The sequence below is a fragment of the Miscanthus floridulus genome, chromosome 17, assembly GCF_019320115.1.
Source record: "Miscanthus floridulus cultivar M001 chromosome 17, ASM1932011v1, whole genome shotgun sequence".
Classification (NCBI taxonomy): Eukaryota; Viridiplantae; Streptophyta; class Magnoliopsida; order Poales; family Poaceae; genus Miscanthus; species Miscanthus floridulus.
The window spans coordinates 107,565,693-107,586,215 of record NC_089596.1 but is presented as its reverse complement, the minus strand read 5'-3'; the positions used below and the strand labels follow the sequence as shown (position 1 = coordinate 107,586,215).

General features: G+C 53.1%; 1 protein-coding gene across 1 annotated transcript; it reads right to left on the bottom strand.

The window, feature by feature from the left end:
- Window positions 1–18,713: 18,713 nt before the first annotated feature.
- On the bottom strand, window positions 18,714–20,409 carry LOC136518382 (uncharacterized). The gene has a single exon (XM_066512030.1). It carries the CDS (start codon window positions 20,190–20,192, stop codon window positions 19,107–19,109), a length of 1,086 nt encoding a protein of 361 aa, XP_066368127.1. The 5' UTR covers window positions 20,193–20,409; the 3' UTR covers window positions 18,714–19,106.
- Window positions 20,410–20,523: the final 114 nt, after the last annotated feature.

The window sequence follows — 20,523 nt, the reverse complement described above, 5'->3', positions numbered from 1 at the left end:
GGGAGTTAGATGCTGTAGCTCCATCTCATAATAATCCAGCAGCCCCCAAAGGAATCTATGCGCGGGTACTACGAATCCCCGCTCATGGAAGATAGCGAAAGAAATGACATACCCTTTGGGCGGCATCGGCTCACCCTCATCACCAGGCAGCAGCCACTCCTGGACGGTGGACAGCGGGTGGAGAAGGCCATGGTGGACGAGGTCCTCCAAACACCGTGGGGTAATGCTAGATCTACCCCCACAACTCCATCAAAACAATTGGGGAGAAAGGTGGGCGCGAGCTCGATGGCGGCTACGGGGCAGGCACAAGCTTGGCGGCGGTGGTGACATGGATGCAAGCCAGCTAATGGTGGTAGCGTGGGCGTAGGAGGCTGGGGCGATTGGTGGTGGGTGTTTCGAGATGCAGAGACAAGGGAGCAAAATATGGAACCATGGGGGCGAACCCTGTGGTTTTATAGGGGTGAAGGATGCAAGAAGGGCAACCATCCGCCTCGATCTCCAGGCCTGCCACGCGCCCCGCCGCATCACGTCACGGGACATGCGCATGCAGTCCCTATCCTCTCACCCCAAAAAATCACGGTGGACGGTTCGCCTTCCCCAGGCGAATCCGGACTCTCTACCCACCTGGGAAACGCAAGCCATGAAGACCTTTTTTCTCTTTGCCCACCTAGGGCCTAGAAGCTTGGTGGCCAGCCCAACTGAGGAAGGGTCCGCGAATGATCCGAAATCAAGGGCGCAAGCACCAGTTAGGTCAGCCCTGAATGAGTTCCCTACAAACGGGATGCCACGATCCTCTCAGGAAAACATCCAGTTGACAAAAATCTAAGTCCTTCAGCCTTACCTACGAAGGGACCAATACAACCCCCCGGGCGACTCTACTCAAATCACCCGGGGGCTCGGGGGCTACACCCATCGGGTGCGCTCGCGCGCACCCTTCGGCAAAGTAACTTCGACAAAATCAAAAAACACCCTCCAGGCGGTTCTACTCGAATCACCTAGAGGCTCGGGGGCTACTGTCGGGGACCTAATACCGGGGTACCCTAGAAGGTGGAACCAATAACCACCGAACGTTAAAAACTTCTGGACACATAAGAGGGCCGTTTCATCCCTTGTTCAAATAACAGGAGTTTGGTTCCACCTCGCCCGACGCCTTTTGAGATAGCTCTGCCTCGCCCGAGGGCTCAGGGTTAGTCTTCGTCTCGCCCAATGCCTTTGAGGTGGCTCTGCCTCGCTCGAGGGCTTAGGGCTAATCTCTGTCTTGCCCAACGCCTTTGAGGTGGCTCTGCCTCGCCCGAGGGCTCAGGGCTAATCTCTGTCTCGCCCGACGCCTTTAGGGCGGTCTCGGTCTCGCCCAAGGGCTGAGGAATAGATTCCGCCTCGCCCGAACCCAGAGGGGCAGGGTCAGTCTCGCCCAAGAGATAGGGATTGGTCTCCATTTTGCCCGACGGCAAGGAACGAGCCTTACCCTGCTCCATATCTAAAGACTGGATTCATCTTACCTGACAACTTCTCCCTGTTCCCTCAAGATAATAGGTACAGGGCAAGACAAGATGTTCAGGTCAACCATGGCTCCAAGGACCATACCCTATGCTCTAGCAGGAAAAGTACTACTAGGGGATGACGGAATAGGTGCTTTAGACCCTTCCGGGCACCGCAGAGCCCGAAAGGTTGTACAGGTGCGTGCCCCTCACCCTATAGAGTTGTAGGCGCCGCCTTTAGCCCTGAGACATAGAACCCGACGAAGATATACGACAACCGCTATGCTCTAGAAAAGGATTTGCTATCTCCACGAATGATGGATATTCCGTCACCACACTATGGACCCAAGGGAGCGGTGCCCGCTTCCCGACCCCTCAGGTCCGCCAAGATAGAAGGCCTCGACCACGGCGTTATGCCAGACCCCGACCCCTCATCCCTCCAACAAAGACTCACAGGAACCAGAAGGCGTGTGGAGCAAGGCTGGGAGAGGCTAATAAGTCAAAACCACTGTACTATAGCCCATACCCTACACAGGGATGAAGAACGAGGCCAGGTAGACATGAGCCACAAGATTAGGTAAAGCCCTCATCCTTGTAAAGCCAGCCCCTTCATCTATAAAAGGGGAGGCGCTTCTCCCATCCAAGGGACGGACTTTAGACCGAACAAGAACACACACCTACATACAGTCAAGCTACTACGAAGCTCTTGACCTCCTTTCAACCCTTCCATCAAAGACTTGGGACTAGCCCCTCTCTCGATCATTTGTACCCCTTACTACAGACCATTCATGGTGCTAATAACACGAGCAGCAACAAACTGGATGTAGGGACATTCGGCCTGAACCAGTATAAATCTTGTGTCATTTAGCGCACCATCCAAGCCTAACGCGCATTATTATAAATTTACTTGCCGGTGCTCGTACGAAACACCGACAGTAAAAGGATGAAAACAGGGGAATCGGCAGCTCATGTTGACGTCCTCGACCGGCGGAAGCGTTTTGGGGACGGATCCCCAGATCCCTACCCCGACCCATCTAGGCGGGACCGTTTTGAGCCTACACCCTGCTCTAGGGTAGGGGGCTCACCTTGTGGGGCGTGGCACCAGAGCCGCTCCCCTTCATTGTCTCATGGGGCGCGACACCAGAGCCACTCCCCTCCCCCATCACTTCGGGGTCGGCAGCGGCAGGCCCGCTTTCCTCCTTCCACCGGTCCTCAGCCGGCACGCCATGCGAAGCAGCAGACTCGTCGGCCTCCACCAACCTCACCGATTCACTTCCCTCCGCATGGAACGGGAAGGGTCCCTGCATGGACAGGTGGCCACTTGTTAGCGTGTCCTCGTCCTCTAGGACATCCCAATCCACGCCGACAGCTACCTCATCGTCGTCGTCATCGTCATCATCATCATCGTCGTCCTCACTGCTCATGTCCTCTCCCCGATCCCATGCCTCCTGCTTTAGTCATTTCACCTTCTTCATCTCCTCCCTTGCTTTCTTGTCCCACTCGGCCACGAGTCGATTCGCCACTGCCATGACCTTGTCCTTCGGTAGCGGAACCGGACTATCCTGGAAGACTAGCCCCCTCGGCTGGTCCCAACATCACAAAAGCAAGTGTTAAAAAATGGAGATTCAGGAAAAAGAAAAGAGCATGGGAGAAGAGGGCTTACGAATTCAAAGAACCCAGGTTCTAGCCGCATTGGGGGATGTCTGGGCACTGGGTATACAATGTCGAGGATGCTGCCTTTGGAATCCTTCATCGGCTCCGTCGCCTCCTTAATGCGCTGCGCCACTTCTGAAAAAGGGAGTGCCTCATCGACAAGCACCGTCCCCTCGAACGACATTCTGGGCATCATCCGATAAAGGGGAACCATGCACGCCATCAGCGGCGCCACCCTCCTCGCATGATAGGCACCGATAATCCCTATCCCCTTTATGCCCCGATCCTTCAGGGCTTGAAGGGCGGAAAGAAGGTCGGAGAGGTGTTTCTTGTCTTTGGACTGGACGCCCCAGCTCCACGACTCTAGAGCCTCTTTGATGAGGCGTCCAGTGTACCTTGGTAGGGTGGCACTCGCATCATCCCTAACATAAAACCACTGCGAGTGCCATCCCTTGTTGGATGTCGCCAGACGCATGTATGGGTATCCCCTCGATCGGGTATGGCGCAGATGCATGCTGGCACACCCCATTGGCGCGTTCACATCTTTCCCCCCAATCTTCCTCTTCGACAAACTAATGTTAAAGAAATACCACCACAGATCAAAATGGGGATCGATCCCCAGGAAACCCTCGCATAGGGCCACAAATGCCGCCATGTGTTGAACCTCGTTGGGAGTTAGATGCTGTAGCTCCACCTCATAATAATCCAGTAGCCCCCGAAGGAATCTATGTGCGGGTACTATGAATCCCCGCTCATGGAAGATGGTGAAAGAAACGACATACCCTTCGAGCGGCACCGGCTCACCCTCATCGCCAGGCAGTAGCCACTCCTGGACGGCGGACAACGGGCGGAGAAGGCCACGACGGACGAGGCCCTCCAAACGCTATGGGGTAATGCTAGATCTGCCCCACAACTCCATCAAAACAATTGGGGAGAAAGGTGGGCGCGAGCTCGATGGTGGCTACGGGGCAGGCGCAAGCTTGGTGGCGGCGGCGACATGGATGCAAGCCGGCTGACGGTGGTAGCGTGGGTGTAGGAGGCTGGGGCGATTGGTGGCGGGTGTTTCGAGACACAGAGACAAGGGAGCGAAATACGAAACCATGGGGGTGAACCCCGTGGTTTTATAGGGGCGAAGGACACAAGAAGGGCAACCGTCTGCCTCGATCTCCGGGCCTACCACGCGCCTCGCCATGTCACGTCGCGGGACACGCACGCGCAGTCCCTATCCTCTCACCCGAAAAAATCACGGTGGATGGTTCGCCTTCCCCAGGTGAATCTGGACTCTCTACCCACCTAGGAAATGCAAGCCACGAAGACCTTTTTTCTCTTTGGCCCACCTAGGGCCCAGAAGCTCGGCGATCGGCCCAACTGAGGAAGGGTCCATGAACGATCCGAAATCAAGGGCGCAAGCACTAGTTAGGTCAGCCCTGAATGAGTTCCCCGCAAATGGGATGCCACGATCCTCTTGGGAAAACATCCAGTTGACAAAAATCTAAGTCCTTCAACCTTACCCGTGAAGGGACCAATACAACCCCCCGGGTGACTCTACTCGAATCACCCGGGGGCTCGGGGGCTACACCCATCGGGTGCGCTCGCGCGCACCCTTCGACAAAGTAACTTTGACAAAATCAAAAAACACCCTCCAGGCAGTTCTACTCGAATCACCTAGAGGCTCGGGGGCTACTATCGGGGACCTAATACCGGGGTACCCCAGAAGGTGGAACCAATAACCACCGAACGTTAAAAACTTCTGGACGCATAAGAGCGTCGTTTCATCCCTTGTTCAAATAACAGGAGTTTGGTTCTGCCTCACCCGATGCCTTTTGAGATAGCTCTGCCTCGCCCGAGGGCTCAGGGTTAGTCTCTGTCTCGCTCAATGCCTTTGAGGTGGCTCCGCCTCGCCCAAGGGCTCAGGGCTAATCTCTATCTTGCCCGATGCCTTTGAGGTGGCTCTGCCTCACCCGAGGGATCAGGGCTAATCTCCGTCTCGCTTGATGCCTTTAGGGCAGGCTCAGTCTCACCCGAGGGCTAAGGGATAGATTCCGCCTCGCCTAACCCCAGAGGGGCAGGGTCGGTCTCGCCCAAGAGATAGGGATTGGTCTCCGTTTCACCCGATGGCAAGGAACGAGCCTCACCCTGCTCCATATCTAAAGACTGGATTCATCTTACCTGACAACTTCTCCCCGTTCCCTCAAGATGATAGGTACAGGGCAAGACAAGACGTTCGGGTCAACCATGGCTCCAAGGACCATACCCTATGCTTTGGCAGGAAAAGTACTACCAGGGGATGACGGGACAGGTGCTTTAGACCCTTCCGAGCGCCGTAGAGCCTGAAAGGTTGTACAGGTGCGTGCCCCTCACCCTGTAGAGTTGTAGGCGCCGCCTTTAGCCCTAGGACATGGAACCCGATGAAGATATACAACAACCGCTATGCTCCAGAAAAGGATTTGCTATCTTCACGAATGACAGATATTCCATCACCACGCTATGGACCCGAGGGAGCGGTGCCCGCTTCCTGACCCCTTAGGTCCGCCAAGACAGAAGGCCTCGACCACGGCGTTACACCGGACCCTGACCCCTCGTCCCTCTGACGAAGACTCACAGGAACTAGAAGGCGTGCGGAGCAAGGCTGGGAGAGGCTAATAAGTCAAAACCACTGTACTACAACCCATACCCTGTGCAGGGATGAAGAATGAGGCCGAGAAGATGTGAGCCACAAGATTTGGTAAAGCCCTCATCCTTGTAAAGCCAGTCCATTCATCTATAAAAGGGGAGGTGCTTCTCCCATCAAAGGGACGGACTTTAGACCGAACAAGAACACACACCTACATATAGTCAAGCTGCTATGAAGCTCTTGACCTCCTTTCAACCCTTCCATCAGAGACTTGGGACCAGTCCCTCTCTCGATCATTTGTACCCCTTACTATAGACCGTTCACAGTGCTAATAACACGAGCAGCAACAAACTGGACGTAGGGACATTCGGCCCAAACCAGTATAAATCTTGTGTCCTTTAGCGCACCATCCGAGCCTAACACGCATTACTATAAATTTACTTGCCGATGCTCGTACGAAACACCGACACCAAGCAAGCGGTGTTGTTCTTCACTGATATCATCCATAGGTTCAGGGTTCCAAACACCATCATCACTGACAATGGGACATAATTCACCAGCCACAAGTTCCTGATGTTTTGTGATGACCACCACATCCGTGTGGCCTAGTCAGCCATTGGACACCCTAGGACAAACGACCAAGTAGAACATGCCAATGGCATGATCCTACAAGGCCTCAAGCCAAGAATATACAACTGGTTGAAGAAATTTGGCAAGAAATGGCTTGCCGAACTCCCGTTAGTCATCTGGAGCCTGAGGAACACTCCGAGCCGAGCCACGGGGTTCACACTGTTCTTCCTGGTCTATGGAGCCAAGGCCGTCCTCCCTCCTGACTTGGAGTACGGTTCCCCAAGGCTATAGGCCTACAACGAGCAAAGCAAACTACACTGCCCGCGAAGACGCCCTCGACCAATAGGAGGAAGCCCGAGATGTTGCATTGCTACATTTGGCCAAGTACCAGCAAGCCCTACGACGCTATCAAGCCTAGTGCATTCGAAGCCGAGACCTAAAGGTGGGTGACCTGGTGCTGAGACTGAGGCAGAGCAATAAGGGCCGCCACAAGTTGCCACCACCATGGGAAGGGTCATACATCGTCGCCCAAGTGCTAAAGCTCAGGACCTACAAGCTAGCCAATGAGAAGGGCGAAATCCTCACCAACGCTTGGAACATAGAACAGCTACATCGCTTCTACCCTTAAATTTCCAAGCATTATATATATTATTTCTCGAAATACAATAAAGAAACGTTCTTTAGTTGTTCTAATTTTTTGAGAAACCCCTTGAGCCCATCAATGGGGATCGACGTTATGATAACGCTATAAGGGAGACTCAGCTCTGTCTCTACAGAGGTGCCCACCACGGGGCTCGAACAAGACTCGGCTCTACCTCTATAGAACCGAGCCTCCCTCGGGGGCTAGAAGGGGGGGATCCCCCCTAAGTCCCAGACACCATTTTTTAGTCGTTCTTTCGGAAAAAAAATTACACCAAACTCTCTAACATGCTCTGACAAATCGATTGCAAAAAACCTAAGGACTGAAAGTCTGTCTTAGGGCCAAAAGGCCGGCCGAGCTATGAGACGGCCTATGCCTCTAGGCTACGGCAACTCCCTCACCACCTTTTGCTCGAGGGGCAGCTTAGGCTCATAGGAAGTTTTTTTGCAAGAAGTATGTTCAAAGACGTGACAGAGGGCAGAGGCTAGGAAATACAATAAAAAATGATTAAAAAGCGTAGACACATAAGTACTTTAAAGTCCTCAATGGCCACAAGCATTACAATACAATAATAATCCTAATCTATTTACATGGCTCCTTTGGCCTAGGTCAAGGCTCAGCGTCGCCAGCATCGGCGGTCGGTGCAGGAGGAACCACCTCCTCTTAGAACAGCTTGGCCAGCGTCGTGCCAGGGGCCTTAGCCACCTCTACCAGCTTTATGACCTCCTCCTCGGCCTCCTCGTCATCCTTAGCCAAGACGTAGCCATCGCTGATGGCCTCGAGGTCGATGCCGGCGTAGTACGAGGAGACGACGGCCAGGGCGTGCTTGATGCCCGTGTGCAGCGCCCCTCGGAGTCGCTCATGCACTTGGCCGCTCAACGTGATCAAGAGGCTCCCAAGGGAGCTGCCTGACTCAACCCCCTCAACCTCTAGGGCCTTGCAGGCGGTACAAGCAGCGCTCTGCAGTGCGTTGTGCTCCCCGATCTCAGCCTCGAGCACTGCCTGCACTTCAACAGAGGCCTCAGCTACCCGAGAGACCTCCTTCTCCAACCCTGCGCAAAGACAAGCAGGATGGGGTTAAGCACAAAAGAAAATAAGCCGAACAGGGGTGAAGGCATATGGGACTCACCCTCGGCTTTCTCTTTCCAGCGTTGGACCTCGACCTAAGAGGCCTCAGCCGCCCTGGAAGCCTCCTTCTCCAGCTCTGCATCACATCGGGGAGTTAGGGGTCAAACGCAAGAAAAACAAATAAAATAAGGGGAACATGACTCACCCTCAGCCTTTTCCTTCTAGCCTAAGGCCTTGACCTAGGAGGCCTCGGCCACTTTGAGGGCCTCTGCCAGGGTGCCTTTCGTCAGTAGGTGCATGCCCTGCTCTGCCCCCAGCTACCCAGCGATGGCCTTGGTAGAGGCCGTCGCTTCTTCAGCCCGAGACCTAAAGGTGTCCCGCTCACCAGCCACCTGGGTTAGCTCCTCCTCCAGCCCCTTGATCTGCGCCGTCAAAGGGGTGGCCTGCTCCCGAGCCATGGCCGCCTCGGCCGTCATAATAGCACAGCAAAGGTGGAGGTCCTCCACCTTCGCGCTCCATGCTGATAGAAGCTCATTGGCATGGGCGAGCAAGTCCTTCTGCCGCTAGAGCTGGTCCCAGATGTCCCTCTCCCGCTGGAGGAACATCGACTTCCTGAGGGACCGAGCCTCGAGCTCCTAGACAGGTAGAACAGGGGTCAAGCACTGCAAGAAAACTCGGAAAAAAGACGACACCGCACGAGAAAAGAAGGTGCGTACCTCGGCAACGTCGGGTAGATTGTCAGCCACGACGAACAGCGCTGTCCACAGTGACCGCTCCGCCAGCTGGCGAAATTGCTCGAAGGAGCCCCAACGCCCCCCCCCCTCGGTCGTGTCCTCAAGGGCGAACAGAGGCTCCCCCTCAGGGTCATCCCGGCTCTGCCACAAGACGCGCGGGTGATCCCACCCGTGAGGCTCGGGTTGTACCCAGACGAGGGCTGAGCTTCCCTTGCTAGAGGTCGGAGCTGGCTGCTCTACGGTGCTAGCCGCCTCGGCATCCACCACCTCCATCCCTCAGGAAGTATCATCAAAGGAGATCGAATGGACCTCCACTTCCCGGGCGCTCTCCTACGACGGCGGTGGGCCTTGGACTAGGGGCAGTGCTGAGGCTTGCCCCGCCTCTGCCTCTGCTTCCTATGCCGTTGGCTCCACCGCGCCCACACCGGCCTCCACCGCCTCGGCCTCGGTGGTCCTGGGGGCTTCGACCTTCGCCACCTCAGCCTCGGTTGTCCTAGATGCCCCAACCTCCGTCGCCTCGGCCTAAGAGGTCTTAGGGGCCTCGACCTCACCCTCAGTGGCCTCAGCGACGGAGGACGCCTCGGCCCCATTTGACTCATGGGCCTCGGCCTCGAGGGACATAGGCACCTCATCCCCCGCTCGCTGTGAGGCTACCTCGGTAGCCTCTCCTTGGGCATCTGACCCCTTCGGGTCGGCCCTGGCCGAGGCCGCGCCACGCTGTATGGCAGCTTGCGCCTCCATCACCCATTGGGCGGTGGAGCTGGCGCTCACCTTGAGCGCCTTACGTGGCACCAGGGTAGGCGCTTCCGCCTGACACTTCTGGCTAGAGGCAAGGCACTCACAAGGTCAGCATGCGACCAAGGGACGAGCAGGAGGTGCTGCAACTCCACTGACAAAACACTTACCTCAAACGGGGACACAACCGCTTCTGCACTATGTCCCTCGTCCTCCGCAATGGTGGAGGCGGCGGCAGTGGCACGACCCCCATGTCCGTCGGTACCGATCAGCCCTCATTGGACCCCAGCGCCGCCTTGACCCTCTACGGAGGCTATTGGGTTGCTTCCTCCGTCGCCTGCTCCACCTCCACCATTGAGCCCACCAGGCTGATGGCGCACTTCCCTAACGCCCGTGCCTCAGGCGCATCGGCCTCGGCCCCAGGGCGAGCGATCGCCAACCTCGAGGCATCCTCTCCTCCTCCTCTTGGAGACGCTGGGCCGCTCACCGATGCCCCAGGCATAGTCCCCCCGATGTCAGGGAGATGGTCCAAGGGACCCTGCCCCGCCTCGCTCTCGTCTTCATTGCCCGAAGAATCCGTCGACAATGGTGACGGCGATGGAGACGCCTCCACCGAGAGACCGTCGTGCTTCTGTTGTCGATGACGTTTCTCTAGCTCCTTGCGCTCAAGGTTCTTCCCCTTCCGCCTTGCCTCCTCGGCGTCCTTCTACTTCTTCTGCGCCTCAACATGCGCCCTATTCACTGCCCACCGCTCTATGTCCTCGAGAACGGGTGGCGGGGAGGCTCACACATCCCTCATCCCCTACAGGAATGGTGAACGCAAATAAGGGAACAGGAAAATGCAAGGAGCAAGAAGGCTTCAGGGGCAGCAGTAGCGCGTGACTCACCAGAGAGATGTACCCCTGCATCGGGCGCATCGGGAACGGGGACAGACCACTGCTTCTCAGCCGCCCCTCCATCGTCTCTCTCACCCGACGTAGAATCTCCTCGTCGGAGAGGGCAACGGCAGCACCCTCTAGCGGTAGAAGGCCACCACGACCACAGTCGCCGTAAGGCCACGGCTGCGTAGCCTCTCCAACGCCTCCAGAAGCGGCCGCAGCTTGGGCTGATCAACCACCGGGACGCCGTACCTCCACCTCTCCGGCTGGCTCTCCACGACCCACCCGGTATAGGGGGAAGCCCGTTGTCGTCGTTGCGAAGGTAGAACCAGTTGTTGTACCAACGACGGTTGGACGACGTGAGCTGGGCCGGGATGTAGAGGAGCTACCGGTCTTAGCGCACTTGGAGAGTATAGCCGCCGGCCCTCATCGCCTTCTGCATGCCCATCGAGCCCGTCGGCTTGGTGGTAAGCCCTGCCCGAAAGAGGTGGAGCCACAACTCCCAGTGGGGGGGCAATGTCCAAGTACCCCTCGCAGACGGCGACGAAGATGGCCGCCTACGTGATGCAGTTGGGGTTGAAGTTGTGGAGCTCCACGCTGTAGTAGTGCGGGAGCGCCCGCATGAACCGGTCTACCGGTAGGCCGAGACCGCGCTCATGGAAGGCCATGAAGCTCACGACGTAGCCATCACGCGGCCTCGGCTCTGGCTCGCCCCCCAGAACAATCCACTCTGGTATGTTGGGGTCGGTAACTGAGCGGAGGAGGCCGTCGTCGACAAGCGACTGCAGCGTCGCTGAAGACACGTCGGACTGACCCCAAGGGTCCGCCTCAATGATAACAGCGCCACCGGCCATGGATGCGGTGGAGAATGCGGCTACGGTGGTAAGGTGAGCTCTCGCTATCCCTCTCTCTTTCTCCCCCTTCTCCCTTCTTCTTCCCGGCGCTCTCTATTCTTAGCAACGCCTCGAGGGCAGAAAAAGGCGAATGCAGGCAAGGTAAGGAGGAAAGGGGCAAGGCTCGTCATGTATTTATGCGGGAAGGGGGCGAAATGGACGGGCAATGAAACTGGGGAAATTTCCCTCAGATCTAGCGCAGTTAACCTGGATCCAATTAAACCGCCCACGCGTCCACCTTTTCCTTATTAATCGCGCACATACAGTAACGTCCCATCCACTGACATCATGTTGCATCCAACCGTAGCGACGGCAGGCGCCGTTCTGTCTCCCCAAGAAACTGTCTCAAAAGGCGCACCTGTCGTTGTCAGCCGATGGGGGGGAATATCCCCCACCCGATTCCTTTTAGACTAAGGAACTAGGCACCGAGCTCGTTACGGTCCAGGGGTTTGAAGGCTGGGCCCCTGAGGGTCTCGACAGCCGCCCCAGGACAACAGAGTCAGGGATGACTATGGGCGAGCCCGTACATGGCCAAGGCCCGAGCAAGCGATCGCTCGAGATGCCCTAAGTCATGTTCGAGACCAGCAGGGAGGTCTCTGAATGGGATCCCACCACAGGGAGGCACCAAGCCCCTGGGGCCAATCGAACGCCCCTAGGACCCACTAGAGAACCCCTCTAGTACTTTTGGAGCACGTCTCTAGACCACTTGCCGACCCCTATCGAATGGGGCACAGGCCTCCACTTGTACTTACCCGATAACAGCTCGCCGGATGTGTCACTGCTCACGCCCACCGAGGGTAGCCTGGCATACTCCACCCCTCCTTTCGAACGAAAAGGATGCGTGAGGGCCGCACAAAAAAGATAGGGAAACTCTTGATCGCCCTCTTGCTCCGCGTAGAGGCTCGGGGGCTCTTTCTGCATACACGTCGAGGCCCAGTCACCCGAATTCGCACTCAGGGGTTCGACAAACGCGATAAAACCCCTCGCTCAAACATGTGAAAAGCCCCTGGAGGAATAAATCCACTCCTCCAGGGCCTCAGGGGCTACACCCGGCGGGTGCGCTCGCTCGCATCCACCGAGGCCTCGAGTACGAAATACCATCCCGCTAGGAGCTGCCGCGAGCCAAGTCTCGTCAAAACCTCGGGAAGAGCGCTCATGCTCTCCCCAAGGCTCGGGGGCTACTGTCGGGTACCATAAAAGGGGTCCCCTAAGCAAGAACCAAAAAACCGCTTAGACCTCATAAAAATCGAAGCTAAAAGACAACCACCGGTAAACCCCTACCTTATCCGAGGCTCGACTGGGCCGCTCGGCCCACCTCGAACAAAATCTGGGCCCACCCAAAGTGGGCTCGGCCCAAAATAAAACCACAAGGCCTCGAACGGGGTACCGATTCTCTATCTCGCTCGAGGCCCCGCACGTAAGGCCTCGGACAGGGTACCGATTCTCCATCTCGCTCGAGGCCCCGCACGTAAGGCCTCGGATGGGGTACCGATTCTCCGTCTCGCTCGAGGCCCCGCACGTAAGGCCTCGGACGGGGCATCGATTCTCTGTCTCGCTTGAGGCCCCGCACGTAAGGCCTCGGATGAGGTACCGATTCTCTATCTCGCTCGAGGCCTCACACGTAAGGCCTCGGACGGGGTACCGATTCTTCGACTCGCCCGAGGCCCCGCCCGTGAGGCCTCGGACAAGGTGCCGATTCTCCGCCTCGCTTGAGGCCAGCTCGGCAACAACCCAACGTCAGCCGAACGATGGCTCGACATAGCGGAGTGACCGACGAGATGGGAGTCGCATCGATGCCATGCCGTCCGAGATAGGGCAGGGCAGGGGTTACCGGCCGCTGTGCTCGGCACTGTGCCCACGACTGACACCTATGTGGCACTGTGCTGCCTAACCCCACCTGCTCCAAGGATGACGCAACATGGAGAGTCATGTCCGGGTCCCTGTAGCCTCGGAATCAGCGTATAGGACCAACTGCTCCCTCCGAGCCTCGACTACCTGCTTCAGGGTCTCGGTAGCCTCGAGATTCGCGCCTACCGAGCCCCCCACAATGGTTCAGCCTCGGCACCGACTGGGCCTTGGCTCTCTATGTTGTCAACATACAGCGACCGGCACATCATTCATAGTATGCGCCATGCCCTGTGTCAAGCCATCACAGGAGCTCCCACGTCACACAAGATCAGGCATGACCGGCGCGTCGCTCCAGTACACCGAGGACAAGACCGCTCCATCGACCATGCCGCCACAGTGACAAGCTATAGGGCTCGGACATGGCATCCCTGCTCACGAACGCCATGTAGCAAATCCGTGTACCACCCCCACACCTCCCTTGGACTATAAAAGGGAGTGACCGGGGCCATTTCTAGGCACACACAGAGGACGAACTCACAAAACACAGATGCACACGTAGACGGAGACATCACTCAGATAGACACATGCGCAAGCAACGTGCAACACTCTACAATACGCACACCCCTCCGCACTGCCTGAGATCAACATCTCAAGCAACCCACACCGCTCCACGCAGAGACCTAGGACTAGCTCCCTCTCTCGATCTGCTTGTAAACCCCTACTACAAGCACCTCGGTGCAAGGAATACAAGATCGATCTCACAGACTAGACGTAGGGCACCTATTGTCTGAACCAGTATAAACCTTGTGTCTCTTTGCATCACCATCCGGGATTAGGGGCACGCAGTACATTTTCACTAGTTGGTTGAGGGCCCGCCGGTCCAAAACACCGATAGTTTTGTTCACTTATAAAATTGGTCGTGCACTTGCATTTCAGCAGACAACAGATTAATTGTACCAATAACAGGGGATTCCTCATGAATTTGCAAGTCCCACAGATCTTGTGCTGATGACGACAACCTAAAACGTTCAGAAATCTCTAGCTGAAAAAACACAATCATCGCTGTGGATTAATTACCTCCGATACTTGGATTTGTCAGCTCTAATGCTTTTTCTTCTATGTGAGTTTATTTAACTCCTGGTTGGATTTGTGTTCTGACTTTGATTGCATTTCCATTTGCCTATTGTTTTTGCAGGTTCCATCGCTGTTGCTGCATTGCTGCTTGCGTTCTTGGAAGAGCCATGGAACATGTAAAATACAGTTGGCCATATAAATATACAGCCTTCGGCATTCATTCCAACATGTAAACTTCAATCCTTCTACATACCTGTAAACTAATAGCATGCTTCGATGAGAGAAATAAAGTTTATTATGTATTTCTGTGCTTCACAGACCACTAACTTTCCCAGTAGACTGTGTAAGCCATTTCACACAGTTAACCTTCATGTAGTCATGTGTGTTAATTTAAAGTGTCCAATCCACACTTTTTCTTTCTTAATTTACAGATCGTCAGAGCAAGCAACGTTCCATAAATTCTCAAAGTTATTTCCTGCACGTGTCTCCTACAACTAAAAAAAGAAAGTAAGACCATTGTTTCGTGCGACAATCATCGCACCGCCCCTTCCCTTGCAATACCGTGCGTCCTAATCTCCTACGTCGCTCTGCTAGCAGTGCGATCGCCTCCCCATGATCGAGTCAGAAGGAAAGTCATGGAAGTCGTGAAGGCCGACACCTCCTCTCCCTCCCTGCCCTCGCGCCGCTGCGCCACCATGGAGGAGTCACAGTTGCACATCGCAACGCCGGACGGAGGCCGTCATGGAGGGGGCTAGAGCGCCATGGAGGGGGCCGAGCACCGGCCCTGGATCCGGCTTCCCTGCCCCCGCCCCCGCCCCCGCCAAGGTGTCTTTCATGATGGGGAGCTCGATCTGGCAGTAGGAAGGTGTCGTGGCGCCGAAACTGGTAGGCAAGGACCTGATCAGGGGCAGGGCTCACTGCGGCATGGATGGCGGCCAGCTGGCCATACCACCATCGAGGTGATGAGCCCTCTATCCACCCTCTTCCTGTCATGCCTCCGGCCTCCCTCTTCCTCCTCTCTCACTCTTCCTCGTAGGCTGGAGTGTAGGGCGGAGACACGATGGTGGCAGCAGTTTAAGTCGAGGAGGGCGCTAGCGAAGTGCATGGAGGCAATCAACTACGAGGGCCACCACGCATGAGGATGTGTTGGTCGCGCACAAGGAATAGGTGCGTCAGTACCCTGCCCCCTCTCTGTCTGCGATTGTGCACTCTTGGTCAGTTGAGATATGCATGTAAGGTGTTTGATGAAATTCCCTGATGGTGAGTGGAAATCTCTCGGATGCTTGGTTTAGTCAATAGGCTAGTCATTCATTGTTTGTTCATGTCATAAATTGGTGTTGAAAATTTGAGTTTAGTAGGTTCAAGTTTCAGAACCAATCTCAATCATGTTGGTATCCTTTGCTAATGTCAATCTGGTTCAAACACATTAAAATAGAGAGATCAACATTTGTGTATGCATGTCATATGACCTCGTGGCATATAAGGAGTCCTTGTGTAAATTTTCATACTGGTCAAACTATGTAATATGCATGATCTGTAAACCAATCGGGTGTTATAAATTAACTAGGCCAAACTCATGAAGGCAGCTAGATTTGTAACATTTTCATGGGGTGTTCTTTTTTCTATTGTTATTGCTATTGCTCTTTAGGAGAGAATGAGGACAAGAATTTTCATATATGCGAGGAGTAATAAGCTAGCAATCGATATTGCAATATCACTGGCAGATCAGGTATTGTACTACCATGGTCACTGATGCATTTTTTTAATTTATTTCTTTGATTGTAGTGAAGAGTCTCTATGGATATCGGTAGATGTATTACTAGAACAACTCTCTAGGCAAATATTAGTTCATTCCATGTCGTCGGTTGATATATTGTTATTATCAATGAGATTGTGTGGCACATGATAAGGTTATATGTAATCTTGTTCAGGATAAGAAAAAAATCAGTTAGTACATTTTTTTTCTTTATGGTGTTTCCTTGGGTTAAAATTGGGATTCTAGCACTGCTTCCGTAATTTGCCACTTACAAGTATGAAAATAGTGTTGTTCATGAAATAAGCTTTATCCTCCAATTCTGATTTTATTGACTGTGTTGAAGGCATTCATGTTCCAATTGGATTGTTGACACAGCCATTTCGTTGTAGGCTGTTGCAACCCTGACATGGGACCTGATGCTGCTGGCTGATGTGAACTACGAGGAGGAATTTGTGTTGTTCAGGCACAAGCCCAAGAGCGTCTGCCCCAACAAGTGCTTAGGCTCAATCAAAACTTGCAATTGCATTATTAGGCGTGGAGTTATGGATTAGGTATTATTCATTAAACCAAAAGGACCGTGCCCTGCTCATGCTCCGCCTCGCGTAATCCTCCTCTCCCTTCTCTGAATCATTTGATCCGATTTGTCTTCTGGGGTCGGTCTATCCGCAATCGTGAAATTAAAACTCTTCCGCTCTCATTGTATCAAGTTATGCACCCACTTAAGGCAAAAATTACAATAGATAAAAGCACTCTAGTTATGCAAATGAACACTATGCTAGAGCACTGTATATGCTAAGTTTATTGAAGTTTATGATTAATTTTGAAACATGGACTTTCTCTGAACAATACTTACTGATATACAGGAAAAATAACATTAAACATAAGGTTTTTGCTAGCTATGGAGTCAGGTGGTTTCAATCATGACCCTCCAAATGGTACTGCATTTCTTGTGAGAACTTGATTCATGATTCCAAATCAACTTACATTTTTTCTCATATAGTGTTGCAGCTTGCAGGAGTCACTGACAGACTCGATGTCCGACCCCTCTTCAGTTTCCACCTAGGGAAGCAGGTGAGGCACATTTTGTATCTTCCATTTTTTGTACGGGCTTGCCACCGACATAGTGACATGTGAAGATGTGTGGAGATATTGTGTTGTTGTATTGCTTCTATGATGGTAGCTTAGCTATAAACTACAGTGATGACAGATATTGCAATCCATTCCCATGTGGGAAACTTTTTTCAAATGTTGCCCAGGTTGGGTGGACAGTGTATACTAGATAGGTTGACATAGATTAATGTCTACTTTACCTACATGCTTAGAAATTACATACCACCGGGTTGCGTTGCTTTGAAAAGTAAAATTTTATGTTCACATTATCAGTTTTTTCATGAGAGAGAAGCAATCCTTCGTGGATGGTAGAGACGTGGAGCTAATTTATTTTTCCTATGATAATTATTTCAGATGTTTGAGCACTAACATGCTTCGATAGAACTCACAATAGAGGAAGTGTTTGGCTAGGATAGAAAGGACTACCGGTGAGACTGTATGACAGAAGGTAGCCACTTGCCCATTCACCAACAATGTTTGTCTCTGTCCTCTCTGATATTGTATTTAATTTTTGATTGGTCATATGTATTGGATTCAATCTTAGTGATTTTTTTCCTATAAATCTTTTAGATGGTTTAATTTTTTATTTCTTAGGTTGAATTCAGTAACTAAGTTGTTGAATCAGTTGACTAAGGAAGTTTAATATTTAATGTGCATAGAAGTTTTGTGTTTGATATACTCCAATTTCAAATATTTACTATTATTTTTATGTGCTGAAGCTACTTTTCTTTTTGTACTAGAGCCAAGAAACCTTGTGGATGCTCTGTTGCAAGTCTTTTTTCCTTAAGAATTTTTTCTAGATTTCTTTAGCATGTCCTTTTCAGCGCATTATTTACGGATGCATAGTGTATTTATAAATCTAGCTACTACCGCATCATATCACAACAGTAACATGTCATTGTAAATTGTTTGAACAGGTCTTTGAGAACTTTGTTCGTGGGAGAATGTATAATTGCAAATAAAGGAAATTAGTGGCTCCATGAACACGCTATCAACAATTGGGCTGCCCCTCGGTTGCCAAGCTCATTGCTACGTTGGGGCTTGAGACCTCCATGCCACGAGCGGCAAATGCAACGACAGTGACAAGGGTGAGGGGCTGTTGACGATGACACTCAGTGCTCAACAACTCCTAAAAACTACATACTGCTGGTGGACCCAAACCTGTGCAGTCCCATTAAAATAAAATATAGTTTACACTTTTTAATGTTGCATTAGGTATGAAACTCATTCAACATGGCTAATTTAGTGAACATAAATATTTTGAGTTTCACCAATGCTTATTGTAGAAGGTCATTATGACCGAAACATCTGTCTTACTATCAAATAGAAGCTTAAAATTTGTACACTGTAAATGCTTTTGCCTCTTTATTTGTTTTCAAATGTTTTTATGGATTAATCATTTGTTCATGTTCTGAAATTTGCTTGTTACTGCAGTTGGGGAACTACTTAGTGCAATTATTTATTTCAAGTGTATTACTATAAATCGTCTTGAATAATTATTAGGCTTTCTTTTGAATAATGTTTTCAACGAAGCTTGCAGATAAGACTGAGCCGATGTGTTGAAGCAAACCTATGTAGCTATGTCATTGTCTAATCTTTGGCCTTAAATTATATCTGACTTTGTATGAGATGGCCAAAGAATGTAAAATGATTTGGTTATCTAGCTATTGGCTTATGACGAAAATTTTAGGACAATTTCAATCTATAGGATTAAAACACTGCCTTAAGTGTACAGACCAGATAGTCGTAAGGAATATAGTTGAATAATTGTTTTGATTTCTTGTTAAGACTAAAATTATATTATAGTTATTCGTGCTTTATAAAAAATAATATAATAGTGACTATTGGTGTTACATATGGAAGTCGGTGTTTAATTTTCCAGTATTATTATCTAATCGTGCAATCCATGTGTTTTTAGTACAAAAGTTTAGTTGTCAGGTAGCGACTTTTGGGCGCGCTACCTAATTTAAACAAGAAGCTAGGATGATTTGTCTTTTCTCTTTTGACTTTTGGGCCTAAATCTAAATTAAATGGAATAATCCATCAACTGGCTAGCTACAGGAAGCGGAAGCCGATGACACCGTCGGGCTCGTCGACGGCCGCGCTCGAGCCTCCTCCCTGCAGTCTGCAGCCGGCGAGCGTCGGCAGGGCCATTGGCGGCGGCGCGGACGACGTTAACAATCCGAGCGTGAGGTCGAGGCCCATCGACGGCGGCGGCTGCTCTGCCTCTGCTTGCTGGTCGTCTTGTTGCGGCTCCGCTTCCGCCACAGCCTGGCTGACGTGAGAGGCGGCCGCCTCGGTGTCGTGGGTGTCCAGCGACGCGGACGCTGAGTGGCGGTCGCAGTCGTCGGACGAGGCGCGGCGGCTCTTGGCGTTGCTGTTGCTCACCTGATCACGAACAGCGGCATGTTGTTGCCCTTCATCGCTATGGTCTGACACCAGCATGTCGTCGTTGTGGTACTCCGTGGCCGGCAAAGCAGCAAGGTGCGGCTGCTTGTTTTGGGTCGTCGTCTTGGTTTTCTTCAACGGTGAAGGCGATGAGGATGTGCGCTTGAACTGGGGCTTGGACACCTTACGGAGAAGCCCCCTGCGCGTGTGTTTGTCCTTGTCGTCTCTGCTTTGGGCAGCGGCGGCGTCGTCCACTGCTGCTGCTGCTGCTGGTGGTGGTGGAGGTGCACCAGCAGCAGCAGGAGAGTGCTTGTTGGAGGAAGAGGACTTGGGGAAGACGTGTCGGATGTCGTAAGCCGCCGCCGCAGCAGCATTAATGGGTGGTCCGGCAGCCGCGGCGGCGTCGTCGGCAGAGACCTGGACGATGGGCGCGCCCTTGAGGACGGCCTCGACTGCGGCCTGGCACATGTGCCAGGTGCTCGACCAGAGGAGCCCGACTGCGCCGTAGACGGGGTTGACGATCCGGCCGCAGGCCTCGTAGAGGAGGGAGCGGAAGACGGCGGAGCGGAGCGCGTCGGTGGGCGCGGCGGCGATGAGGTTGAGGAGGCCCGCGCGGCCGTAGAACTTGGCGAGGAAGACGGTGGCGTTGGCCTGCGCGTCGGGGGACTTGATCCACTGCAGGCAGGGGCGGATGGTGCAGGCGTCGCTGCAGCCCTTGCGGAGGACGCGGCAGCCGTTGCAGCTCAGCCTCATGATCTATCTATCGATCGATCTCCTTCTCTCTTTCTTCTAATGTATTGTAGTGCTGCGGTGGTGGTGGAAATGGCGGCTGGCGGTGGCGCGTGCGAGCGAGCGTACCGTCGCGGTGACGACGAAGGAGGTGGTGTGAGCAATATGAATGAATGGAAGGAAGGAAGGAAGGAAGGGTAATTAATATATCCATCGTCATCGCCCCCCAACCCAACTACCCAAGGAAGGGAAGGAAGAGGAGACCTGGGCTAGGGGCTAGGGCTAGGACCGGGACAAAACCAAAAAACACGTCGTCGTCTTCAGGACGGCTGCGGCCTGCGGCGCCATTGGTTTC

Excerpts from the sequence above, each read along its gene's own strand:
- LOC136518382 (XM_066512030.1), bottom strand. The coding sequence starts at position 20,192 with ATGAGGCTGAGCTGCAACGGCTGCCGCGTCCTCCGCAAGGGCTGCAGC.